The 27,209-nt window shown below is 45.4% G+C and overlaps 1 protein-coding gene across 5 annotated transcripts; it reads left to right on the forward strand.

The window, feature by feature from the left end:
* LOC308576486 (afadin- and alpha-actinin-binding protein-like) lies at positions 1–26,799 on the forward strand. Of its 5 annotated transcripts, none has more exons than XM_081175871.1 (14): positions 1–129; positions 3,461–3,534; positions 4,677–4,843; positions 5,995–6,210; positions 12,036–12,146; positions 13,547–13,682; positions 14,025–14,100; positions 14,551–14,695; positions 15,360–15,444; positions 19,285–19,433; positions 23,719–23,892; positions 24,781–24,907; positions 25,393–25,564; positions 26,147–26,799. In XM_081175871.1, exons 2-14 carry the CDS (start codon positions 3,486–3,488, stop codon positions 26,274–26,276), a joined length of 1,737 nt encoding a protein of 578 aa, XP_081031997.1. In that variant the 5' UTR covers positions 1–129; positions 3,461–3,485; the 3' UTR covers positions 26,277–26,799. The 5 variants fall into 5 exon arrangements, with proteins under 5 accessions (XP_081031997.1, XP_081031998.1, XP_081031995.1 ...); XM_081175872.1 differs by lacking the exon at positions 1–129 and adding an exon at positions 634–647; XM_081175869.1 differs by lacking the exon at positions 1–129 and adding an exon at positions 1,398–1,447.
* The last annotated feature ends 410 nt before the right edge of the window (positions 26,800–27,209 follow it).

Consider the following 27,209-nt stretch of genomic DNA (forward strand, 5'->3'; position numbering starts at 1 on the left):
GACAATCTCCCTCCACCTCTCTACTGCCTTGAGCTGCCAATATTTTGTGATAGCTGAGTGAACCTCCATGTTCAGCCGCAGTATATCCAGGGCCAGATTTAGGTTTGATGAGGCCCTCAACTCCTGAAGGTAATGGGGCCCTTTATATGTCCAGCTGTCCTTTGACAACAACAAATTGTTGTTTTTTTTGTGTTGAATATATGCTATATGGTAATTTATGAACCTAATTGGTATCTGGATGTGGGTGGCACTGTGGGTTAAACCACTGAGCCTCTTGGGCTTGCCGATCAGAAGGTCGGCGGTTCGAATCCCCACGACAGGGTGAGCTCCCGTTGCTCGGTCCCTGCTCCTGCCAACCTAGCAGTTTGAAAGCACATCAAAGTGCAAGTAGATAAATAGGCACCGCTCCGGCGGGAAGGTAAACAGCATTTCTGTGCGCTGCTCTGGTTCGCCAGAAGCGGTTTAGTCATGCTGGCCACATGACCCAGAAGCTGCACGCTGGCTCCCTCGGCCAATAAAGTGAGATGAGCGCTGCAACCCCAGTCTCGGTCACAACTGGACCTAATGGTCAGGGGTCCCTTCACTATAGAAGTGTCACTCTTTCCCAGGGCCAGATTTAGGTTTGATGAGGTCCTAAGCTACTGAAGGTAATGGGGCCCTTATATGTCCAGCTGTCCTTTGTCAACAACAAATTGCCACTGTTTTTTGTGTTGAATATATACTATATGGTAATTTATGGACCTAATAGGTATCTAAAGCCATTTGCACATAACAAAATATGTATTTTATCAAAGTAATTAGAATGTAGGCACACACTATCTATAGAAATGAGCAAACCAGTGATATTTTAGGGAGCAGGCTAGCAGGCGGGGCCCATTACTAACTTCACAAGAGCCTACACAACACAAAACACTGTTGCTGTATGTAGGTTTCATTTTATTTGTTTTTTATCTAACATTTCGGAAATGTACATCCAGGTCCTCCCCCTTTAATTTTTTCGGGGGGGGGGGGGCGAGAGTGGGGCCCTAAGCTACAGCTTGTTTAGCTTATACGTAAATCCGGCACTGCAATCACCCACTGCCCTATGATGTTGTATGATTCAAATTCAAATATATAATTGGGAGCACACTCAGTGCATTCTGGGTTCTTTCTTTCAAGCCCTGGCTTTAAGTTGCAGCTGCAAAAATTCCTGCTGAAAGTGGGGCATGCATTTGGCATTGAATGCAAGTGCAACTCCTGGCAGGATCTGGCACGGAGTATACCTCACTCTGAGGCTGTTGCGGGTAACCAGCCTCAACATATCGGAACTGCAAACTGCATGACGTCAGAACGGGATCCCTCCGTTCCATCCAATGGGGAGTCGCGCGGAACAGGGGCGGGAACTTTAGGGGGGGGGAGCCATTGACTTGCAGCTCCCGGCGAGTCTTGCAGGGTCTGCGCTGCGCTAGTAAGGAGCGTGAGACTTGCGGTTGCAGGGACGGCGGGTCGGGGGGTTTCTCTGGTGCCGGCAGGGCTGCTGAGCGTATATTGCACAACTCTGCAGGGGGTTAGGCTAGCGAGGTTGGCGGCTTCAACGTGGTCCTATTATTCCTTTATATAATATACCCAGCCTTTTCCCCTGCCAGGGACTCAAGGCGGCTTACAGATAAAAAAATAGGAGCAGATAAAAAAATACAGATAAAAAAATAGTGTGTGAATGTGTGTGCATTTTATCAACGAGGTAAGCTTATGGGGGATTTCAAGTTTTGTTTTGCTTTTTAAAAAGAATAGCTTTTTATTATACACTATGGATGCTGTGTGTGGTTGTGTGTTTGAAGGGCTAGAGGGGGGGTGTGGGTGTGGGTGTGGAAGAGAGAGAGAAAATGGACGTCATGCCCTGTTCCCTAACAGTATCAGCCACACCTTTTCCCATATGTTCATTGTTATTATTATTATTATTATTGCTATTATTATTATTATTAGTGTCTCTGTATCCTTCTGTCTGGGTGGGTGCAGGAAGTGACAGAGATAATTCTTAAAAGTAGGAGAACAGTGGCAATTATTCTGCACTGGGAAACAGGCAAAGCTTGAGTCAAAAAAACAAGCTTGCTGGCCTCTAATATAGGTGCCTGAAACTCCTTTAAACATGGAGATTTGAGTGCTGGCTTTTTAAAGGATGGTGCAGGTTCCCATTTGAATACTAAAATAAAGTTCATAGCTTGAGGGAAGGTGGTTATGAAGGTTGCCAACTTCTGCCTGGTTTGCAGGGTGCCTGTGCCTTTTAAGCAGAAATTCCGCAGGGCAAGTTTTCTCCCCACATAGAGATGAGAAAAGCTTGTCAGGCAGCTGTCCTATAAGGGCTCTATTGTATGTTTTGCCTTGCTTGTGTTTTTATTATTAATAAAAGGCGATGTGCAGGCACCTTAATTAATATTTGAATATTTTAAAAAATGAGTACATTTTACAAAGTAGCAACTGCATAGCTAGGTCTATGTCCAGAAAAGTTTACAAATGTGGGGTGGGACATTTGGGAGGGATGCGTTCAAGACTCTGGCAGTGTTTCTCAAACCTGGGTCCCTGGCTGTTGCTGGACTACAACTCCCATCATCCCTAGCTAGCAGTACCAGTGGTCAGGAATGATGGGAGTTGTAGTCTGACAACAGCCAGGGACCCAAGTTTGAGGAATGCTGTGGGGCCATGTTTACAGTGGCAAACCAGCTAGCATCCTTACAGAGTAGACAAGTAAAATATGGTTTGGCAGGCAATCTTAATAGTATGGCCTAAAATGCCGATAAACTCCGGGCCTTCTGTCCCAGGAAACAGGCAGCATTCCTGAAATGAGCCTTCACCAACATGCTACCATGCAGATGTTTTGGTCTGATTCCCATCAGTCCCAGTCAGCCAGTGGGCAGGGGCAGGGGCATTTGAGAATTGTCTCATCCCAAACATCTGCACGGTACCAGCTTGGCGAAGGCTGCCTTAAATTGACAGAAGCATGGGGCAGAGGGCAGGATTTGCAGAAGCCACCTGTGTGACAGAGCTATTCCGAGGCAATCTGATGGAAAAGCATTGCAAAATAATGTGTGGGGGAAATTACACACTTTTCTGAATCCCAAAAAACACGCTTCAGGACAAGTGTATGGCCTCCAAGGTTGTGCTTTTTCTTTTTACCTAAATTCAGAAGCTCTCCAGAAATTCAGTTCATAAGCAATCTGAGGCCCTGTTACCTAGCGGGACATTCAGTTTTCTCAGTCATCCACCTGGCAAGTAAATTCAGTACTGGCAAGTAAAAAAATGAATCTATATCTGCTAGCAACTGGTAGTGATTATTAAAATAGAATTAATGTGTGAGTTCTTGTAAGAGAGCCAGATGCATGTTGAATAGCTGGGTGTAGAAGAGCTCAGATTCCTGTGTCACTGCTGCATTGTGGACCTTGTAGGAGTGTCATAATAATAATAATAACTCTTAGTTTCTTTCTAGATTTCTAGTGAACCCCTGGTAAAAAATGGAAGCCTCAGCTGCCCCAGATACTCCAGGGGAACAACTATTCACAGGTAACTGTGCAGTTACCGTTTGGTAAGGCATCTTAGCTAGAGATGCTTGCTGGAGTTTCTAACTTTTCCAGCATTTGCTTGTTTGATTGATTTCTTACATTTCTATCTCATCCTTCCTCCAAGGGGCTTAAGGAAGCAGTGTACATTATTATATCCAAAGAGACACATTTTTATCCTCACAACAACCCTGTGAAGTAGGTTAGGCTCAGCAAGAGAGATAGTGAGGCACCAAATGGCCTGTGCTATAGCTAGTGGGAGAGCTACTCTGCTTTTCTAGGACTGTTACTCCTGGACTGATTCTTCCTTGTGGAGCAGGGCTCCTGACTACTGGACCTGTGGGATTTTATCTCTGCAGCCTTGTACCCTATAATCAGTTCCCACAAAAAAGCTGCGCTTGTTTTCTCTATATGGCTGTGTATTCAAGTATACAACTGGTGCTATTGAAACGGCTGTCTTTAAGTGGCTGGTTCACATTCAAGCTTGTTATTATACCAGTATGTTACCGAGTGCACAAATATATGGGTAAAGAAACTCTGTGTGTGTGTGTGTGTGTGTTCAAAACTCCCACTGTTCTAAGATGCATTTTGCGACAGGGAATTTCATTAGTGCAAGCAGATTCTGAGCTCTGGGCGCAGTACTGTGCCTAAGATTTCAGATTAAAACTGCAGAGTGGAAGGATTTTCTGCCTCCCCACTTCCAGCTACTCTCTGAAGACTGGAGAAGAATATTCTTAAGAATATTAGGGGGGTGGGCAGGGGAAGGACTAGACCATGTGAAAAATGAACAGAATATTTTAGATGCAGTTCATTCATTTTCAGCTTTGTATTCTTGTTATAAAAAAAGCATGCCTAGACATTCCATTGTTGCACCCATAGCCTCAGCTTAAGGTGCCATTTAGCTCCTGGCTTCCATATCTCAATTTCTAACACGGGTGCAGATGCATGCATGAAAATGCCAGCTTAGCATTCACTCCCACACTTAAGCCACTAGAGACCTTCCTCTGTCCTTTGGATTCGCAGAGGTCCGTCACGCTAGTGTTCAACCCACCTACAGCTCAGGCATCTTTTGGTCCCTCTTCCACCGTCTGCCTATGTCTTCCCGCTGGATCTTCCTGTGTTATTACTTTGTCCTCTTCCTCACAGACACACAGTTCTTCAGCTATGCTTCTGAGATGGGCCTCTTTTCAGCTGATGGGTGCAACCCAGCCTGTTACCCTGACTCTGGGGAGGTTCTGGGAGGCCTTGGTGGCCTGGGCGATGTCGTCTGCTGGAATGACAATGTCGATCATTGTATCTCCTACCTTAACAAGGTGAGCAATGGCCTTGGGCAGGAAAGTCACTGTGTGCAGGTCAGGACTGAGCCTTTTACAGGGAAGGAATCTACTTTTCCAGCTGTCTGCTGCTGTCTAGTTTGGTAACGTCAAGCTGCAGGTGTAGCAACTGAGAGGTTTTACCTGCTCCTGTGCAAATTGCAGGGTAGTTGGGTCTTTGTTTTTTGTTTGCATTTTATGTATTTTTATTTTGTACTTTTCAAGCTTATACATTTCATTAATTTCATACATTTCACTATTTTTACAATCCTTTTGACATTTTAAAACTTGACTTCCTTTCCCCTCTTTCTGTGGTTCCTCAGATTTGTTTTTAATATCTTCTGCATATCCAGATTAACTTAATTTGCTCATTTATTCATCTTCTTTAAATATATACTCTTAAAAACATTGGCAGAATTATTGTAATAACCTGCAGTTTCGTATCTGTTTATAATTAATGTAATAAACCATTACCATTTTTTTTTAAAAAAAATATGTTATCTTGATTTCGTTTTCTTCTAGTAAGTTTTGCCATTTCTGCATATTCCATAAGAAGTCCTTTGCTAGGACTTCTGCTTCTTTCTATTTTTGGGGAAGTAACATTTTTGCCACTGTAGTAGCATACATGAATAAGTTTCTATACATTTTAGGTAGTTCTGTCTCTATAATTCCCAAAAGAAAAACTTCTGGTTTGTTTTTTTTTACAAAGGTTATTTTGAACATCCTTTTCAATTCATTGTATATCATTCCCCAGTAAGCTTTAACCTTACTACAAGACCACCACATATGATAAAAAGAACCTTCTTTCTTTTTACATTTCCAACACTTATATGATTTAGATTTATACATTTCAAATTGCAGGGTAGTTTTGAGGATGCATCAAAATTTCTATTAAAGCTGAGCTGTATAATGAATTGGGCGCTATCTGTCTCCTGCGAAGGGATCACAGAAGGGTAGACTTCTGGTGTGCTGGTAGGCACCTGTATAAGGACTGGTTAAGAAGATGGTGAAAGCAAGTTAACCAATGAGCCAGGAGAGAAACTGAGTACCTAATGGTAAGGTGGACAGAACCTGGAGAAAAGCAGTTGCAGTTAAACAGTCATTGGACTCCTTTAGTGACTCTTCTCTCCTTAATTACCTTCTCTACCTAGGAACTGGTGATGCTGGGGCTCCCTGCGCTATATAAGGATGATGGTTCTGGAGATGGTGCTGAGCACGGCTTTGACCTCCTGGCATTAGTTAACAGTGCTTGCAGACTGCTGAATCTCTACCAAGGTGTCTCTGCCAAGCTGGGTGACCTGGAGGCAGAGGAAAGGCGACGGGCTGGAGAACTGGACTATCTGAGGTCACGACATGGAAAACTCAAGGTCAGAGCTCCTGGGTTTTTACTCTGTTCATCCCATAAGTGCATCTCAGCTTGTTCAGGTCCAATCTCTGCATTTGGGTGTCTTGGGGTAGATCAGGGTTCAGCAACCTTTTTCAGTCGTGAGCCGGTCCACTGTCCCTTGGGGGGCCGGACTATACAGTGGTGCCCCGCAAGACGAATGCCTCGCAAGACGGAAAACTTGCTAGACGAAAGAGTTTTCCGTTTTGGAGGTGCTTCGCAAAACGAATCTCCTATGGGCTTGCTTCGCAAGACGACAATGTCTTGCGAGTTCCTGCTGGTTTTCCCCCCCTCCCCCCCTTTTCTAAGCCGCTAAGCCGCTTATCAGCTGATCCGATCAGCAGATAAGCCGCTAAAAGCCTCTAAAAGCCTCTAATGGCGCTAATCCGCTAATCCTTCAATGGGCTTGCTTCGCAAGACGAAAAAACCCCTGGACGAAGAGAATCACAGAATGGATTCTTTTTGTCTTGCGAGGCACCACTGTATTTTGGAAAAACATATGAACGAATTCCTATGGGGTAGAATCCAAATGACACCTCCCTCTGGCTTGGTACACAAACCAGCAGAAACCTCTCCTACACAAGTCCTGCTGAAATTAACTGTAGAATTTCCTGGTGCTTTCCAGTCTGCTGCCTGTCTAATAGTACAGTGGTACCTCGGGTTAAGTACTTAATTCGTTCCGGAGGTCCGTTCTTAACCTGAAACTGTTCTTAACCTGAAGCACCACTTTAGCTAATGGGGCCTCCTGCTGCCACCGCTCTGCCGCCGTGCGATTTCTGTTCTCATCCTGAAGCAAAGTTCTTAACCCGAGGTACTATTTCTGGGTTAGCAGAGTCTGTAACCTGAAGCGTATGTAACCTGAAGCATATGTAACCCGAGGTACCACTGTATTCAAAATGAAATCCACTGCTTTTCTGCACCTTGTAACAGGTCTGCCTCTTGAATTTCTTCAGAAATACTCCATTCTGTTAAGACAGCATGTGTTCCTCCTTCCACAGAACTGAGCAGTGGGGACAGCCAGCCTGGGGGCGGGGGGTGGTGAGAGTCCTATTTTTGCGCTCCGCTCAGTCCTGCCAGTGCCTCTTTCAGTCCTATACCCCTTAGATCTCAGGATGGCTACCAAAAATAACATACCGTATTTTTCGCCCTATAAGACGCACTTTTTCCCCTCCAAAAATGAAGGGGAAATGTGTGTGCGTCCTATGGGGCGAATGCAGGCTTTCGCTGAAGCCTGGAGAGCGAGGGGGGTCGGTGCGCACCGACCCCTCTCGCTCTCCAGGCTTCAGGAAGCTATCCGCTTGCCGTGGGAGACCCAGCTTGGGATTAGCGCAGCGCTCCGCTAGCCCTGGGAGAGCCGCGCGGCTCTCCCACGGCTAGCGGAGACCTTGCTGGCATCCTGAAGCTTGGGGCGCGCTGAGCTCCGCACGCCCCAAGCTTCAGGATTAGCGCAGCGGTCCGCTAGCCCTGGGAGAGCCACGCGGCTCTCCTACGGCTAGCGGACTGCTTGCCGGCACCCAGAAGCTTGGGGCGCGCTGAGCTCCACATGCCCCAAGCTTCGGGATTAGCGCAGCACACCTGGGGGGGAGCTGGGTGCGTCCTATGGGGCGAAAAATACGGTATACGTTATAAATGTGCAGGAGCCAGTCTGTCCCCATCACCAGAAGCTTCTATTTTCTTTTGAGTGAGAGACACTTCTTTCTAGCCTTCCCGTTCCATTGCCTTATTTCCCTCCCTGCTTGGAGTCCATCCCTAGCACATTAGTTCTATATACGGAGTTTGCGGCGCAATTTGTCAGAGGGATCCTGAATTTGTGTGGAGGGGAGTAAGTTATGTATTAGGTGTGTATCTCTAAGAGTCCTGTGTGTATCTCTAAGAGCCCTGAGAGGAATTCAATGTTCGTAGAATCGTAAGAGTTGGAAGGTCCCCAGGGTCATCTAGTCCAGTGTTTCCCAACCGGTGTTCCGCGGCACACTAGTGTGCCGCGAGACGTTGCCTGGTGTGCCGTGGGAGGGAGGCGGGCGAGGCGGGTGGCGAGAGGCGGGGCGGCGGCGGCGACTCGGGCGGAGTGGGGTGGGGGAGGCGCGTGTGGGCGGAGAGAGGGAAAGAGAGAGGAGCGACCTGCCCGGCTCTCCCTCTCTCGCACACCCGCCGCCTGACTGCGCAACCCGAAGAGAGGCGCAAATCCCGAGGCAGCCAACCAAGCTCTCGCCCAGCCCGCAGATCCCACCCCTCTCCCGATGACGGACGCGCCCAGCCACCATTAGGAGAGGGGAGCATTCCGCCGAGTTGGTCGCCGAAAGCGCGCTCTGGGAAAGAGGAGATAAGCCCAAGGGCGCGAGGTGAGGGGAGAGCCAAGGAGGGCACGCAAGTTTCGCACGGGCCGATAGAAATTGTGTGAACGAAGGGGAACCGAGCGAGGCTGGACGTGGCGAGAAAGAAGCACGCCTGGTGTTTCGAAAGTCATGCTTATTGAAAGGAGACCGCGGCGAAGCTGACTTGCCTCCCATCCTTATTCTGCCTCTCACACGCCTAGTACGGCTTTTTATTGCCCACTCAGTAATTGGAGAGGCGCTGCATGCTGGGACCAATGAGGCAACCCGTGCTGCAAAGCTTGCTGGGAATTGTAGTTTTAGCCAGGCCAGGAACTCCTGTCGATAAGCTATTAGAGCGCGCCGCTCCGGAGCGCTCCCCTCGTTTTTCCCTCGGTCCCCCGCCCCCCGTATAGAGTGGCAGCCGTTTTGGCCAATTGGGATCTGCGTTTCTGCGCTGCTCTGTTCTAAGGCTTTCCAAGCTATGATTCGCGCTCCCGCGAGAATCAGAGAGAGGGGCCTAAGAAGAGGTAATGGGTTTGTCATGACAACCACCCGGGTCTCTTCTGCGGGGCAAGGGGCTGGGCGCGCGAGGCAGAGGGAGCGAGCAGAGCAGCGCTGGTCTTTGTGGCGCCTTCAGCCCTCGGGACCTACAGCCGCCCTTCTTTGACCTCCCGTAGCTGTTCAGGATCCTCACTTCTTCAGTCTTGCTAAAGAAGGGCGAGGTTCCTGAGCTCGGGAGGTTCCCTGCAGCTATTGCTCATCTCATATCCTTCCCTTTAGGTGGTGGTGGGAAATCACGATCTTGCAATTTTGCATTTAAGAGACCCAGTAAAGTACTGGCACTGTGGTAGGGGCATCTGCTTATTTTGTTTACGCACCGGTTTATTTTGAGAATGTTATACCCCCCGCCTCCTCCCCACCTGCTCCCTCGCCAGCCAGCCAGCCGCGCGCCCTAGCCGGAGAGCCCCGGCCGTCCCCGTCGCGCAATCGGCTGGATCTCCCTTCAGCAGGCCGTGCTCACAACTCGGCCCAGGGACCCCCCAGCAGCGGATCTCCGGCCCAGCTGAAGAATCCGGCAACAAGCCCCCTCCTCCCCAATCGCTCCGGCTCTGCCGAAATACTTTAAAACTCACTAATTTTCATCTAAAATTTAGAAAACTTCCCGGGGCAGGACCCCGGTATGGGCCCCCCCAATATTTTTTATAAGTCGGCGCCCCTGGCGAGGAGTGAGCTCCCTCCCACATCCCATCGCTGCTCTGCCGCACGCTAGCTCTTGACTGCTCTTGCCGCACGCTAGCTCTTGACTGCTCTTGCCGCACGGCTAGGCTAGGCCGGCCTACTGGGCTGTCGCAGGCGGAAGGCCTGCGCATGTGCGAGGTTTTCGCGCCTTCGGGATTCCCTTCACGCCTTCCTCCTCCCGGGGCCTTGAGAGCGCGGGAAGCGGCAGCGCGAGACCGGTGTTGAGCCTGGCAGGTATTGCGCTTGCCAAGGCAGTCATTTGGGAAATGAAAACTTGCAAAGCAAGCAACCAGTTCAATCTGAGGTACGTGTATGCTTAATATCCTGTATCTGAAACCTGTTCTGCCCCCTCCCCCACACTTGGTGCCATTTTCATCTACACATGCAGCAGAGTAAGTTGACCCAGAATAGTACCAATTCAGATGGCAGATGGGAGAATGACAGTGCTGAATGCTTTCCCATGTAGAACAGTCCCTGCAAATAAAAACCTAGCATATTTGGAAGAGGGATGCTAGCCTAACCATTACCTTCTATGCTGTTACTATTTTTTTATTTTTATTTTTACATAAGTAAAAAGTGACCTTTCCCCATCTGGCATGGTGGTGTGCCTCGAGATTTTTTTCATGAAACAAGTGTGCCTTTGCCCAAAAAAGGTTGGGAAACACTGATCTAGTCCAACCCCCTGCAATGCAGAAATCTCAACTAAAGCATCCAAGACAGAAGGAGTGATCTCCCCTCCCCTCCCCTCCTCCAATGCTTTTCTGGGGGTTCTTCTGAGCCGGTTTGGGATATGGGAGAGAAGCCCCATTGCATTAGGGGGAATCGCTGGCTCCTGCCAGCTCATTTGTTTAGTTGAATCGAGCCACCTGTGTTGTACACATCTTGCATAAGATGGTATATAACAACAACAAAACAACAACAATTAATTAATTGATTGATTGATTATTTAATAATAGTGATTTATCAGTCATTTTTCAGTGCCGGCAATGCATTAAGGGGAAAGCTGGCTTATTTAGATAGGTGGTGACATTGCATCCAAGTAAATTTATGTTTGAGTAAAGTATAAAGGACATTGTTTGATTATGAAACTGAAACTGAATATGAATAAAATTTATTACGGTCCCAGATGAGATTCACATACCGTACTAAGCGAACATAAAACACAATAGAATTAAGTTTGAATTTAGCAATCAAATATGACAATAAACAATACGAATATGACAGCCATTAGAAATGTGGTTTAGGTCTTAGTCTCTAAAATATTATCTAGAGTTTGCATCTGAGGCCTTAGTCTTTGTAATAGCACAGCTTGTTCCCTGAGTTTTATGGCAGCTGCGCAAAATTTGGCCACCCTTAGTGTGATCCCTGGATCCTTATCCTCTATCGTTGTTTGATTATGAAACTTCATTTATACCAACTGATCCACAGTGTGGGATAATATTGCCCTACCTTTCAGGTTTGCTGTAAGAATTACTGAGATAGCGCTTCAGAATGTTCAAAGTGTTACCTTATATAATCAGTGCCTTTTAACTTCTGGGTTTTCTGTGGACTAATCATGAGCTCATAGGAAATTTTGTGAGCGCAGCAAAAATAAATAAATCACAATTGATAAGGGGGAAAAACTTCCACTGAATAATGAATAGTTCAAAATACTTTTCTGTGTAATGGCAACTAAGAAATGGGTGAGGCAGAAGAAGCTGTGTCAAAGTGTCCCCGTTCAAGGACACTTTCTGTACAGTATGAAACTCTTAAATAGTTTACTGGAACAGCAACTATCTGGATTGGGCAGTGCAATAACATGCTGTCTCTGTTGTAAATTAAACACTGTTTACTCTAAGCAGCAGCAAAAAGATCATACAGGGTTAACTGTTGTATGATCATCTATTCTCCTTGATCTTTAGGGGTTCTCAAGGGGAGGGTGCCAGGACGAGAAGAGGCCTAGCATGCTGCAGTGATATAAAGTAGTGGACTTAATTGTGAACATGCTGCTAGTGTGTTCTACATCAAACAATCCGCTCATTTGCACCTAGCCATGGTTTGGCTTAGCATTATGTGTGAACTGGGCCTATATAGGTATTTGCTTGCTTCCCTACAGACTTATTAACCCATGCATCATCCACCTGCCCTGTTCAGCAATATAATTAGTGGGGTGCTTTATCTTTTGGGGGTGGGAGGTGCAGGGAGAGAGACGCGGTCTTTCTTGCCTTAATTGTTTACACCTCCTGCTTATTCCCACCCTGCCCCCAAAAAACTTCAGGACCAGGTGGAAGCTTGTGAACAGGAAATTGCAGCTGTGCAGAGCAAGGAGCAGCAACTTCAAAGCAAGAACAAGCAACTGAATAGCATGCTGAAAGGAGAAAAGGATGAAGTAAGTGGAATGAGGGGGGAAAGGACTGAATGAACCTTGGCTTTCTAATGGTGGAGATGGAAAATCCAATTGGCAACACTTCTCATTAATTGGCAGCAGGAAAAGAGACTTATGGTGGGAACAGGGAGGCCAGCTTAAAAGAGCATCACAATAATGCAATTTGGACATAATAAACACCAGTGGAGGCTCCTCTGTTGGTCAAAATTGGGTGTAGCCGTCCCAAGGTTCTCCAAAGCCATAAAATGGCTCAGGACCCCAATACCTCAAGGACCACCTCTTTCCATGTGAACCTACCTGGACCCTAAGATCATCTTAAGAGGCCTTCCTTCATGTGCCTCCTCCTTGAGAGGTCCAGAAGGTGGCAACACGAGAACAGGGCCTTCTCTGCAGTGGCTCCCCATCTGTGGAATGCTCTCCCCAGGGAAGTTCTCCTGGCACCTTCAGTATACACCTTTAGGCACCAGGCAAAAACGTTCCTTTTTAACCAGGCCTTTGGTTGATATGATTTACATCCTATGCCCTTTTAAAATGTGTATTTTGGGAGGGGGCTATTGGGTTGTTGTTTTTATTTTTATCACATATTTTGTGGTTTTATATCTTGATTTTATTCTGTGAACTGCCCTGAGACCCCGGATTTAGGGTGGTATATAAATTCAATTAATAATAATAATAATAATAATAATAATAATAATAATAATAATCCAGTCTTTCTCCTGTCACCAACAGTCTTCAGTCATACATTCCCAATGACTGAGATAATTCCTAGATGGTTCTGCCCATTTCCTCTGCTTTGCCAATCAAAATAATTGGTACCATTAGGTCACATCCATTAATTTCTACAGGAGGGGGTTCAACGTAGCGCTAAGCAGATCACACCGTCAGTGCACACATTTCTGCTTGCCTGGTGGAACACTCTGCCCTCTCCTCCTGCTACACATGGTTTGGCTCTCTGAATCCTACATCAATTTTGGTGGGGAGAGGGAAGCCCTGGTTGGGTCTACTTAGTTGAATACTCTAGCCTGAGTAAACATAGTTGAATACCACTCTTAAGATTTTTTCAACCCCATTTATATTTCATGGCCACCTCTTCTTTCCACCCAATGGGTTTGTGGCTGATGATGTTAAAGCACACATTTAAAAAACAGTGCCAGCGCTACCCCGCTAAGCAGGCTGCTGCCGTGGCCAATTTAGCAACTCCTTTACAGGCATGTATGCGAGAGTGAATAGAATAAAAGGCAATACAAGTTGACCAGCTGTGATACATTGGAGGGAAAAGTCTGGATAGACTTTGGGATTGCTTCCTGTGTACACTTCTTAAGAACACAGAACTTTCAGCGGGGTCAGACGAAGGGAGTTGTGCTGGGTCGCTAGCTGATAGCAGTCCGCATTTGTCTGAAAAGATCGCCAAGCTCCTGAATGCGCTGGGCAACCAGAAGAGCCAGCACAGCCACGAAATGAAAAGAAAGGAGCAAGAGCTACTCCGACTCAGGGAGAAGATGAGCCAGCTGGTGACTGACAAGAAAGACAAGAGAGGAAGTAAGTGGGCAAGGGAGCAAGGTGGAGGAGTGTGGAAGTTCGAGGCAAGAGAACTTCATCTGGGTGTGTTGAAAAAATCCTTTTGCAACTCGAATAATGGAAAGTGGAGAAGTTAGCATATAGAATCATAGAATCGTAGCGCTGGAAAGGACCCCGAGGTTTATCTAGACCCACTGCTGCAATGCAAGACTCCGTATGCTGCTTCCTCCAGCACAATTTGGATTTGGCTCCAAGAACCTGGCTGTGGGGTCTGGGGAAGGGAAGTTCTGTCCTGGGGCTGGGGGCAAGGAAAGAGATGGTGTAATATTGATCTCCTACTCAGGCTAGTCTTGCTGTCTCTAGCAATTGAAGTCCTCAACACCCTGCCCCGGGTTGATGGTAAGAGAGCAACGTGGAAAACCGGGAAAACTCTTGGCAGGTGAGTCACAGGGACCTGTCTGTTAAGGACCCAGGAGCTTTAAGAAGTGTGTGAAAGAACTAGCTGCACGCAGAAATGGATTGACTAATCTAGTGCACCGATCTTCCACTGGTGTGTTGGGACTTCCTGGTGGGTCACAGCCTTATGCAAGGTGGGTGGTAATAATATTTATATGTCACCCATCTGACTTGGTTGCCCCAGCCACTCTGGGCGGCACCCAACAAAACATTAAAAACACAATAAAGCATCCTGTCTCCGTGATTTCCCACAATGTGGAATGAAAACATACACCATCATGTGATAAAAACAATCCCATGACTGCAGCACTGGAGAAGAATCCTAACAGTGGATAGCTGTTGAAGATCACAGGGGGTGGTAGTCCTGGGCCTGGTTTAGGCTTTGGAAGGCAGCATCCATCTTCCATTATTTCTTGATTCTCCTTTCTGGCAGAAAGGAGGAAGAGCTCTACCGCACCCAGCTAGCCAAGCAGGAACGGCGGGAGCAGGGCTTGGCTTTGGAGAATGCCCAGATGAAGCAGCTGCTGAGCCAAGTGGGCCAAGATGTGGAGCAGCTGTTGGGGACTGACACTGCCCGGGTAAGAGTTTTGTGGGGCTCCTGGCTGGCGGCAGTTGCCGCCGCCACCTAATAATAATAATTTCATTATTTGTACCCCGCCTATCTGTTTGGAGGGACGCGGGTGGCACTGTGGGTTAAACCACAGAGCCTAGGGCTTGTCGATCAGAAGGTTGGCAGTTCGAATCCCCGCGACGGGGTGAGCTCCCGTTGCTCGGTCCCTGCTCCTGCCAACATAGCAGTTCGAAAGCACGTCAAAGTGCAAAGTAGATAAATAGGTACCACTCCGGTGGGAAGGTAAATGGTGTTTCCATGTGTCGCTCTGGTTCGCCAGAAGCAGCTTAGTCATGCTGGCCACATGACCCCGAAGCTGTACGCCGGCTCCCTTGGCCAATAAAGTGAGATGAGCGCCGCAACTCCAGAGTCGGCCACAGCTGTACCTAATGGTCAGGGGTTCCTTTACCTTTACCTTTTTATCTGTTTGGATTGACCCAGCCAATCTGGGTGGCTTCCAACATAATACAAAAATGTAGCAGAACATTACCGTACATAGGGCTGCCTTCAGATGTCTTTTGAAGGTTGTATATCTACTTATCTCCTTGGCATTTGATGTGAGGGCGATCCAGTTCTCTGACAGCTAGTCCTCTGACTTCTCTGGTGCTGAGCTGCTGCTTTCTCTTCTCCAGGATGCAGAGCTAAGCTGCCCATACAAGGCCTTCCAGGAGCAGTGGAGCAGGCTGAAGAGCAGCCTCAAGACCCTTGGGGGTCAAGGTATGGTTTTGGAAGCTGCAAGTTCTTTCCACTGATTTTTGGCTCCCATATCACATTATTCTTACCCTGGAAATTCCCTGGGAAAAGAGGCACCGGTGATGGTCGCAAGCAGGGCCAGATTTAGGTTGGATGAGGCCCTAAGCTACTGAAGGTAATGGGGCCCTTTATATGGCCAGCTGTCCTTTGTCAACAACAAATTGCCGCTCTTTTTTGTGTTGAATATATGCTATATGGTCATTTATGGTCCTAATAGGTATCTAAAGCCATTTGCACATAACAAAACATGTATTTTATCACAGTACCGTATTTTTCACTCTATAAGATTCACCAGACCACAAGGCTGGTTTTTGGAGGAGGAAAACAAGAAAAAAATATTCTGAATCTCAGAAGCCAGAACAGCAAGAGGGATCGCTGCGCAGTGAAAGCAGCAATCCCTCTTGCTGTTCTGGCTTCTGGGATAGCTGCGCAGCCTGCATTGACTCCATAAGACGCACACACATTTCCCCTTACTTTTTAGGAAGGAAAAAGTGAGTCTTATAGAGCAAAAAATACGGTAATTGTTGAACTTATATTTTGGAAATGTATATCCAGTTTTTTCCCTTTAAATTTTTTTGGGGCCCCCAAGAGAGTGGGGCCCTAAGCTATAGCTTGTTTAGCTTATACGTAAATTTGGCACTGGTCGCGGACATAGATTGGATGAGATTCCAAAAGGATTGCGCACATTCCTGGAGCATAGCAGCTATAATGGTTTCTCTGCATACAGCAACTTATCTGTATGTCAAATGCTGGGATTACACAGGGCAAGGTCTTTTTTGCTTCCATAATGGGTGTGGGGAGAGAAGCTGGCTGAAATCCACACTACAACATTTGATTGCATGTCAGACCCGGTTCCTATGTTGGCTTATGTTGGTTCTTTACGTTGTTCAATTCAGGGATGACATGTGCAAGACCTTAGCAGCAGTAAAACACAGCATGGAACCTTGCATGCATAGCAGAATGAAAGCTTGGTTACTTGGCCTTCTTCTCTTGTGGTTTGGGCAAACCCCATTTTGCCTGAATTGAAAAGCCAGAAGTCGTCATCAGCTCAAAAAGAACCAACAAAGGTGGTCTGGCTGACATTTTTTGTAGTGTTTTGTTCAGCTTTGATTCTGGCTGGAGCTAATTCAAAAGCAACAAGAGCCGTAATCTTCCTATAATGCCTTTTGCTCAGGAAAGTTTACTGGCAACAAGGGCACTTGCTTATATCAAAACTTGGTGCATTGTTACCACTAGAATGCAGCCTTCCTTAGCAGTGATGTTTATAAAGCAAAGGCATGGTATGTTAGGAACGCAACAGGTGAACCTGCTCTGACCTATCAGATTGCCTTAAGACACTTACACCAACTGGAAGGGTGTGTTTGTATGTACACTGTTATCTTAAAAAATATTGCATACAATAACGAACTGATCCGGTTTTCAGCTTTAAAAATACGCAAGGTACTTTAAGAACTTTACAACAACCCTGTGAGGTAGATCAGTTTATTACCGTCTTGCAGTGGAGTCTAGCTTTTCAACTCTCTTCACCAAACCACACTGATCCTGAAATCTTTTATTATAATTGCTTTTTATTAGATTTTCTTCATCACACACATCCAAGAATAAACACAGCCAGTACATATTAAAAAGACATTAAATAAGAAAAAAGAATTAGAAAAGTAAGAAAAAGAAAAAAAGAAAAAAGTGTACATACAAACAGTTTGCTAAAAGCGACTTCCTTCCCTCCTGATTTCGGATTTCTACCTTTAATGATTTTCTCATACAGCTGGTGTAGATTTTTAGTTTATAACATTGGAAGATTTAGGTCAAACCTACTGTAGTTGGTAAGTTACTAAGATTACCTTCAATATATACCATAAATTTATTCCAATCTTCTTTTAACTTTGTATTTTTTTGATTTCTAATTCTTTGCGTCATCTTTGCCATTTCTATAAAGCCATAAAGTTTCAGTTGCCAATCTTTCACCGTTGGTAAAGTTGGGTTTTTCCAATTTTGGGCAATTAGCATTCTAGCCGCGGCTGTTGCATATTGGAAGAGGGTTTTATCTTTTTCCGGTATTTCTTTTCCCACCATCCCTAGTAGAAAGGCCTCTGGTTTTTTGGGAAATGTGAATCTAAATATTTTCTTCAATTCATCATATATCTGATTCCAGAATTTTTTTATTCCCTCACACGTCCACCACATATGTATAAAGTTCCCTTCATTTGTTTTGCATTTCCAGCAGGCCTTGTTACCGGTCTTATACATCCTATTTAGTTTTTCTGGGGTTAAATACCATCTGTATATCATTTTTTCTAAGTTTTCTCTAATTGCCGCACTTGCTGTAAATTTTATTCCCTCGTTCCATAGTTTTAACCATTTCTCATGTTCTATATTGTGCCCCAAGTCTCTTGCCCACTTTACTGTAACTTCTTTAATTTCTACATCTTTTGTATCATGTTCTAATAAAATATTATACAATTTAGATAATAACTTAGTTTTACTTTCAATTATTTCGATTTGGAATTTTGATTTCTTTTCGTTCATTCCTACTTTCTTATCTTCCGTCCATCTTGCATTAATTTGATGGTAATGTAGCCAGCCCTTCAGCTTTTCTTTCAACTCCTCATACGGTCTTAATTTCCAGCCTTCCTGGGAACTTGTCAGTAGATCTTCATATGTTAAACTTTGTTCATCCAAATTTGTTTTCTTAAATGATAGAATATCTGTTGGAGACAGCCACCAGGGTGTTTTGGGTTCAAGCAATTTTCTATTTTTTTCCCAAACTTCGTATATCGGACCTCTGATAATGTGGTTCGAAAAACTCTTATGTACTTTCCCTTTACTTAACCAGAGGTAGGCATGCCAGCCAAACCTGTTTTCCACCCCTTCGAGTTCCAGTATGTCCTTGTTTTCCAGAGTTATCCAATCTTTCACCCAGCATAAACAGGCCGCTTCATAGTACAGTCTTAGGTTGGGTACCGCCAGTCCTCCTCTCTCTTTTCGATCCGTGAGTAGTTTGTATCTAATCCTTGGCCTCCTTCCCTGCCATATAAACCTTGAGAGGACTTTCTGCCAGTCTTTGAATATTTTAGTCCCTCTAATGACCGGAATATTTTGGAAAAGGAATAACATCTTAGGTAAGATATTCATTTTTATTGCCTCCATTCTGCCGAGCCACGAAAGGTTTACTCTATTCCAGACATCCAAGTCTTTTTTAACTTTATTCCAAGTTGTTGTATAATTATCTTCAATTAAATTTATATTTTTAGGTGTAAGCCAAATACCTAAATATTTTATTTTCTTGGTTACTTCAATTCCATGTTGTCTCTCTAGATTTTCTTTTATCTCATTTCTCAAATTCTTTGTTAATATCTTGGTCTTTGATCTATTCAATTTAAATCCTGCTAGTCTGCCATACTCTTCTAATATTTCTAACGCCTTCTCGATGCTCCTTTCCGGTTCTTCTAAAGATAACATCAGGTCATCTGCGTAGGCTTTTAATTTAAACTCCCTTGATCCTATTTTGATTCCTCGGATGTCAGATGTTGATCTTATTATATTTGCCAGGACTTCTAATACTATAATGAATAATAGCGGGGAGAGGGGGCCCCCTCTTGATCCTGAAATCTTTTTAAGTGCAGCTTGAAGCTTGAAATTATTTTTTACATTTTTGGACCAACCAGGCAAGCTGATGCGTTGGAAGTCCTGAGTTCGAATGTTTCAAAATCTGTGTCTCTCTTGTAGCTTCCTTCTCTGAGCCTCCTAGTGCTGAAATGTTGGGCTCCATAAAGACACATTCCTGCTTTATCTTTCCCTCCACAGCTGTCTATGCTGCTGATTCCTGCGTATCTGAGGGAGGTGAGCAAGACCCTGTAATCAGCGTGACGGATCATGAGAAGGAAATCATGAAGCTAAAGGGAGAAATTGAGGAGAGCAGAGTGCTGATTGCATTGCAGCAACAATGTTTCCAGGTAAAGGAAAGATTTGGTCAATTTTGGCCCTTCTCCAGGCTCTCCTGTCTGCCCTCTGCAGGTGGCACATCAGATTTTAGGTCCAAGGGTCAGCAACCTTTTTCAGCAGGGGGCCGGTCCACTGTCCCTCAGACCTTGTGGGGGGCCGGACTATATTTTGGAAAAGAAAAAAAAAGAACGAATTCCTATGCCCCACGAATTCCTATGCCCCAGAGATGCATTTTAAATAAAATGACACATTCTACTCTTGTAAAAACACGCTGATTCCCGGACCGTCTGTGGGCCAGATTGAGAAGGCGATTGGGCCGCATCCGGCCCCTGGGCCTTAGGTTGCCTGTCCCTGCTTTAGGTAGCCATAGGAAGGGCTGTTTGTGCTCAGCACCTGCCCTGTATGGTGGTGCGCCTGCGTCAGCTATGGGCATTAAAGCAAGCCCACTACACCTGATGCTTTATCCAGTAACTCTAGGCATTTCTCACACAGTTTTAAAGCTCTTCCAAAAAAAAACAAAACCCATAAGGTCTAGAAACTTGAAAACTGAGGCTCCAATAATAACCGGATTCCTTGTGCATTTGAGCAGAATACACACACAAAGGTCCCAGTACAGTATTTGCTATTGCTGCAAGGCACGAGGCTCTTGTGAACTACAAGTGTGCACCGTGCAAAAATACACTTGTTGCACTGAGAAGAACCAGGAGATTGATAGATGACATGCCAATGACTACAGTTTAAAGCTGTGTCAGAGCCTTCAACTCGCTGCTGACGCATACCCGAGAGCACCCTAGTTCTAAATAGGCATATTTCTGGGGGCTTTGGGACATGTAGGTGGGTCTCAGTAGGGAGACAGTTCATGCTGGAGAAGGCAGTCCTTCCGTTATCCTGGCCCCAAGCCATATAGTCAATCCCAGCACTTTGAACTGTGCCTGGAAACAAATTGGAAGCCTGTAGCAGTTGAAACACATGATTCTAAGTCCTAAACCTCAGCCATCACCCTTGGCTCACTGAATTGTATTGGGCACTCTCACTTCCCTCTTTCTTTGGTGCAAGCTGGAAAACACACCAGAAAAAGAAAGTTTAGCTTTGTGCCTGAACCTAGGACCGTAGTTTGTTCCGCCCTAGCAAGCTTTGATTGCTAGCCTGCCTAAAGCCATAGTTTGTTGCAGTGAAACAAACCACAATCCTGGGTTCAGACATAACACCGAGCCATCCGCTTTGTGGTTTGTTTAGCCAGTTGTGCGAAGTGGGAGGGCTTAAGCTGCATGCACCAACGCTTAGCTTGTGCACAGTATGGTTTTATAAACCAGGATTTATGGCTTAGTACTGGACACGAGTGGTGCTGTGGGTTAAACCACAGAGCCGAGGACTTGCCGATCAGAAGGTCGGCGGCTCGAATCCCCGTGACGGGGTGAGCTCCCGTTGCTCGGTCCCTGCTCCTGCCAACCTAGCAGTTCGAAAGAACGTCAAAGTGCAAGTAGATAAATAGGTACTACTCCAGTGGGAAGCTAAACGGCGTTTCCGTGCGCTGCTCTGGTTCGCCAGAAGCGGCTTAGTTATGCTGGCCACATGACCTGGAAGTTGTATGCTGTCTCCCTCGGCCAATAAAGCAAGATGAGCGCCGCAACCCCAGAGTCGGCCACGACTGGACCTAATGGTCAGGGGTCCCCTACTGTGTTCATATGTTGCAAGCGTAGGTATTTGAATTAAAGAAGCCACATTTTCTATAAACAGCCTGGCTGCGATATTCTGAATCAGTTGAAATTTCCAAGGACTCTCCTCAAAGGCAGCCCTGTTGCAGGAATCCAGATGGGATGCAATTTAAGTGCATGTCACCCTAGCCAAATGTGCAGCCTCAAGGAATGGGCATAGTTGGTGCTGATACATAAGCATCTAAGGTGTTAGCAAAGTCCAGAAGAACCCCCAGATGGGAACACCTATTTTCAAGTGGAAAGCTACCCCATCAAAAATCAGTTACACACTTCTGAGTCAGCTCTGCTAACCAGGAACACCTCTGTCCTGTCTGGATTAAGTTTCACATTGGCCACAAGAAGTCTACTGCTGCCTCTAGGGCTCAGTTCAGAACCTCTATGCAGCTTTTCCGTGAAGTGGAAAGAAAAAATAGAGCGTGATGTCAATAACATACTGAGCTCCAAATTCCTGGGTGCTTCCTTGCAGTTTCATATAGATATTGCACAACTTGTGGACAGCAGCCAATGATCATGGCCAGCACAACCTTCTGAAATTAACACTTTCAATAGTCAGGATGGGCAGGGGTTGAGTGTGCATGTAGCTGGCATCACATCTCCAGTTATCCTGCCCAGATGCTCTGGCTGCACAAACTAAGATCAATAATAATAATAATATAATAATATAATTTATTTATACCCTGCCCATCTGGCTGGGTTTCCCCAGCCACTCTGGGCGGCTTCCAACAGAATATTAAAATACAATAGTCTATTCAACATTAAAAGCTTCCCTAAACAGGGCTGCCTTCAGATGTCTTCTAAAAGTCTGGTAGTTGTTTTTCTCTTTGACATCTGGTGGGAGGGTGTTCCACAGGGCGGGTGCCACCACCGAGAAGGCTCTCTGCCTGGTTCCCTGTAACTTGGCTTCTCACAGCGAGGGAACCGCCAGAAGGCCCTCGGCACTGGACCTCAGTGTCCAGGCAGAACGATGGGGGTGGAGACGCTCCTTCAGATATACTGGACCGAGGCCAGCAAGCAGGTGCCAAATGTCCACTGGAAGGGGGGAAGCTGCATACAGAGCATTAGAGAGTTTGCTTGGGCTGAAGTGGGGGGATCTCCTTTTGGAAGAGGAAGTTGGAAGTACTCTACGGTAACTGGAATTCATCCTAAAGTATTGAATTCATCAGGACAGGCGACTGAGTACACATGGAATTGCAGCAAGTGTGATGGAAGAGCAGGGTTCTTTCTGTGAGTTGGTGCACAAATAATTGGGCTGTGGGAAAAGGTCTATGACTTGTACTTACAGGCTGCTGTTTGCAGACTTTATATGGCTGAACCCCACACACCATCAGCAGCAGGTGCTTGTGAAGTTTCATCCCTTGTTAGTTCAGCCTTTTAGTTCCCTCTACTGGCTGAATCATGTAGCACCACAAACTGGTTGGTAGTCTTGCCTTCTTGCAAGGAACAATGAGAACCATAGTTCTGACCGTAGAATTACCAGCACCAAACTGTGGTTTCCAGGACTCAGTTACTGGGAAACGCATGGCTGTTAAAACTGGGGCAGAACCAATGCAAGTTTGTAATGGAGACGTGTTCTGTTCCTACTCCCCTTGGCGGAAAGCTCTGTAATCGGAAAGGGTGGCTCATTTATTTGTTTACACACTTTACTGAATTATTTTTTAAAAAAATCAGTTACCAAACATGTTGTCTTCCAAGACAAATACATGTACAGGTGTTAACTCTTGCATTCAGTCATCCACATGGAAGGGAGATTACTCTACTCTTGTTAATAAATGATATAAACCGAGAGTCAAACCCATCTTTCTTTGGTATTCCTCTTATCACCCTCTGATAAGTGAGTTAAGCGTTCCATAAATGCTATATTTCACACATATTGGGTCCAACTTTCTGTGATGGGAGGGGTGGTTTTTCCCCCAATTGCTTTTTCCCAAAAAAATTTTTATTCATTTTATAACACAAATAAAGAACACAAACAGAAAAGACAAGCAATACAAACAAATTCTTGTCATATCCTTATTTTTCTAAACATTGTTAAGTGGGTTCCCCAAGTCCCACCTATCTGATTTTCATTTTACTTCATCTTTAGCAGTTTACATATATCATAGTTTCTAAGCATCTTTTTTTTATCACACTTAAAATAACTTCACATTTTATCACTTACAAATAATACTATTTTAAAACACACTATCTTCTACTTCTAACCCTACAGCCTATATCCACTTCCAAAGCTATTCCAATATTTAAATATTAACATATTTTTTCAAATATTCCTTAAACTTCTTCCAATCTTCTTCCAATCTTCTTCCACCGTCTCTTCTCTCTGGTCTCGGAGTCTCCCGGTCAGTTCGGCAAGTTCCATATAATGGTTTCCCCCCCCCCCAATTGTAAGCATCTATTTGTCTTGCTGCTCATAAGAAAGAAGGCCAGCACTTTATGCTTGACATTTTGGATTGGTAGCATTGGCAGCAGGGCTAACATGGGGTTGGATACAAGATGTTGCCCCGTAATGGTGGATGACAGAGAAAAAATCCGTTGTTTCTTCATTTCATTTTCCCACCCAAAGTGACATGTCTCCTCCTTTCAGGAGCAATTGACCGCTGCCTCCAGTTCAGAGCTCCCAGCTCACCTGAAGGGATCTTATTTTCTGGAGGAACAGCAGTTGCTGCAAGAAGAACAGAATAGGTTTGAGGAGCAGAAACAAGCATTTGAAGTAGAGCGGAAAAACTTCACGGAAGCGGCCATTCGGCTGGGGTGGGAGGTAGGCAGCAACTTTCCTGAAGACCTGAAGCCAAGTTGCCACCTTTATACATATTCAACAAGCATCAGCAATGCCTCCTTGAGAATGATGAAACAGGGTAGGGCAGATGTGGGCCTTCTATATGTTGTTGGGCTCTGAATCCCATCAGTCAGTGGTCAGGGATGATGGGAGTTGTAGTCCAGCAACATCTGGAGGGCCCAAAGGTTCCTCATCCCTGATAGATTCATCTTCTTAAACCTCAAGTTTAAACACAGAGCCTAGGGCTTGCCGACCCAAAGGTCAGCGGTTGGAATCCCCGCAACGGGGTGAGCTCCTGTTGTTCGGTCCCAGCTCCTGCCCACCTAGCAGTTCGAAAGCACGTCAAAGTGCAAGTAGATAACTAGGTACTGCTCTGGCGGGAAGGTAAATGGCGTTTCCATGTGCTGCTCTGGTTGTCTGCGGGCAAACGCCGGCTCCCTCGGCCTATAGTGCGAGATGAGCGCCGCAACCCCAAAGTCATCCACGACTGGACCTAACAGTCAGAGGTACCTTTACCTTTTATTTCTCCAGGAACAAACATAAAGTCAAAATGCCTTCTCATAGTCTGGCATGTCAGGGAAAAGGCTAGGCTGGGACCCTTCTCTTGAACATCTAGTTCTTTGTTTGGAGGTTGTATGTGTGTGAATGAATGAATGAATGAATGAATGAATGAATGAATGAATGAATATGACAGAGAGGATTATTGTGAGCTCCTAGAATCTTAAGCAGTATAGCTCAACCACAAGTTGATCATCTCACTTGAGCTTTGGGCCATGGAAGGAGAAGTTCTGAGTGTTCTCAAGATGACTGAGAGATTGGTAGAATTCTGGAAATAGATAATAATCTGTCTTTTTTTCTTCTCCTTGGCAGAGGAAGCAGTTTGAGCAACGCAAGGCCCTATTCTTGCAGCAAGGATTCTTGTCTTCGTGGCCAGGATTCGATGTGAGAGATCCTACCCGAAGGCTCTCTGCCCCAGTGGCTGCCAGAGGGGTGCAAGGTAATTGTCTCCACCTCTAGTATAGCTTCAAAACACATGGCAGGTGTGTTCTACTGTGGTTATGCCTGTGTTTTCTGAAGTACATACGTAAAGGCAGAAATGCATAGAAATCCTGTCTGTCCCTGTCTTCGGAGGTCTCCAAAAGTATTATTGTCTTGTGTGTTTGCTTGTTTATTCAATGTGTCCCACTTTTTCATCCCACAGTGCTAATGGTCTTGCATTTTGCAGAGTTATGCTACAGAGTGTTGCTGGCATAGGCTCATAGGTCTTGATGTCTAAAAGCCGCAGAAATGGGAAACTGCTCCATGGGACCACAAAGTTTGGTTTGGTGCCATCTGGCCATCTGGTGCTGGAAAAAGATTGCAGTACTTGATAATAATGATGATGTATTAAATTTGATGGACCTTTGGTCTGATCCCTCAGGGCTTGTCTTGACATTCTTAGCTTTTTCTGCTTTGTAACCCTTTTTCTTTCCTTGACCACAGACGAGCATTTGCTCAAACAAAGGACCTGGAACAAACCCACCTGTACCCCTTATCCAAAGGTCATGATCACTCCTTGCTGCAGCCCAGTGCAAGTCTTAAGAAGAAAACACCTTGCTTCAAACCCAACCAGTCCCACCATGTGCAGGCAACAGCCGCTCCTCCCAGATGACTGGTAAGGCCATCGTTGCTCCTGGTCTAATCAGGCAGCAGGGGGGGGGGGAGCTGATGGAGATCCAGTCCAGACTTGGGGATGACCTTCCAGGCACACTGAATTTCCCAACACTGTCCTAGCCCTGCATTGCCTTATGCAACAACTGAGCCTTTCTGTATTGCTAAAAGAAACCTCCTGTGCGTTGTTGACCCATGCCTGTTTGTTGCTTGCATCAATAGCTGATAGGATTGGACATAGTAACTGCAACTGGAGTGTATTTATGAATGCATGAATGAATGAATGAATGAATGAATGAATGAATGAATGAATATGACAGAGAGGACACTTGCCTCTGTTTCTATAGTTTGTCTACAGGGATGGAAGGCATGAGTGCCATTATCAAAATGTCAATGTTAGATTTTTTTTTGGTGGCAAATTAAATAAAAATCAGCTTAAAAAATAAACAAATAAATAATGCCCTCTTGTCCATAAATAGGAAGGGAATTTTGGGATTTGAACAGCCTACACACAAGGAAGAATGGGCATACAATAACCACATGTGTATTTATTTATTCATTTATTATTTTGGTCTCTTCCTTCTAGGCCAGCTTCTCCTCCACAGCTCTGGCAAAGTAAGAGGAGCTGCCAAAACACAGCTTGCCAAACTGAGGTGTCTGTGAAAGATGAGCTTCAGGGTGACCTTTTAGAACGCTTCCTGGACAGCTTCCTCTAGGGATGCTCTTAACCTTGCTACCTGAGTGGGTTTTTGGTTTTTTTTAAAAAAAGTTCCATTTCAATATATTTTGCTGTCTTTGTTATAAGAAGCTGAAATGTTAATGCATGACTCCTTAACCTCAGGAGAACTTACAAGAGATGGCTTTCCCTCATTTGGAATTCTATTCATTGCTTCTGCTTAGGAAAAGCTGCTAATGGGAATAAAAGATGCAATTGAACTGTTTTGTGTGCAAGTATAGGAGTGATATAATCATTACTAGACCACACCTGATGCTGGTAACTGGACATTTGAATTTTATATGTTAATGTATCTGCTCTTAGGGGTGCAATGTTAATGAGTCCATTTCCCCCCATCTGTATCCAAGAACATTCCAGTGGGGAAGGTTTTTAAGAATTTACACGTTAAGCACCCTGTTATACCTCAGTTACCTCTTTTAAAAGTTTTCTCTTGTTTTTGTGGCCATAGAATTGGGGGTTTCTTCACGGGTTCCTATCTCCTTATAATAAAAATGTGTTTTTAACCGTGTGTGGTATCTGGCTTAATTTTGGAAGGGTTTTTGGAAAGGTATGCTTCCTTGAATTTCAGAGGCCTCGGCGCAGCTAATACTCTGACTGACTTGGCTCCGGTACCATGAAAGAGTTCAGTTCATGGTCCCAGTGTTTGGTCTCAATGCAGCTTTAACCAACTTGCTGAAGCTGAGTGGGTCCGGTCAGGTCCACCTGAGCGTTAGCGACATGTTGGCACCTTGGGTTCCATAATGGAGGAGAGGTAGGATTTACTGTATTTTTCGCTCCATAAGATGCACTTTTTCCCTCCTAAAAAGTAAGGAGAAATGTCTGTGCGTCTTATGGAGCGAATGTGTGGTCGATCGCTGGCTCACTTTCTGGCCTCGCCCCCTTGCCCAGGCCTCCATTGTTGAATGTTCTGCAG

Source organism: Podarcis bocagei, assembly GCF_964188305.1.
Source record: "Podarcis bocagei genome assembly, chromosome: 17".
NCBI classification, from domain to species: domain Eukaryota; kingdom Metazoa; phylum Chordata; class Lepidosauria; order Squamata; family Lacertidae; genus Podarcis; species Podarcis bocagei.

Coding starts and splice junctions, on each gene's coding strand:
- LOC308576486 (XM_081175871.1), top strand. CDS start 3,486: ATGGAAGCCTCAGCTGCCCCAGATACTCCAGGGGAACAACTATTCACA. Junction 12,147..13,546: donor TGAAAGGAGAAAAGGATGAA/GTAAGTGGAATG, acceptor TTGTCTGAAAAG/ATCGCCAAGCTCCTGAATGC. Junction 15,445..19,284: donor CAAGACCCTTGGGGGTCAAG/GTATGGTTTTGG, acceptor TTCCCTCCACAG/CTGTCTATGCTGCTGATTCC.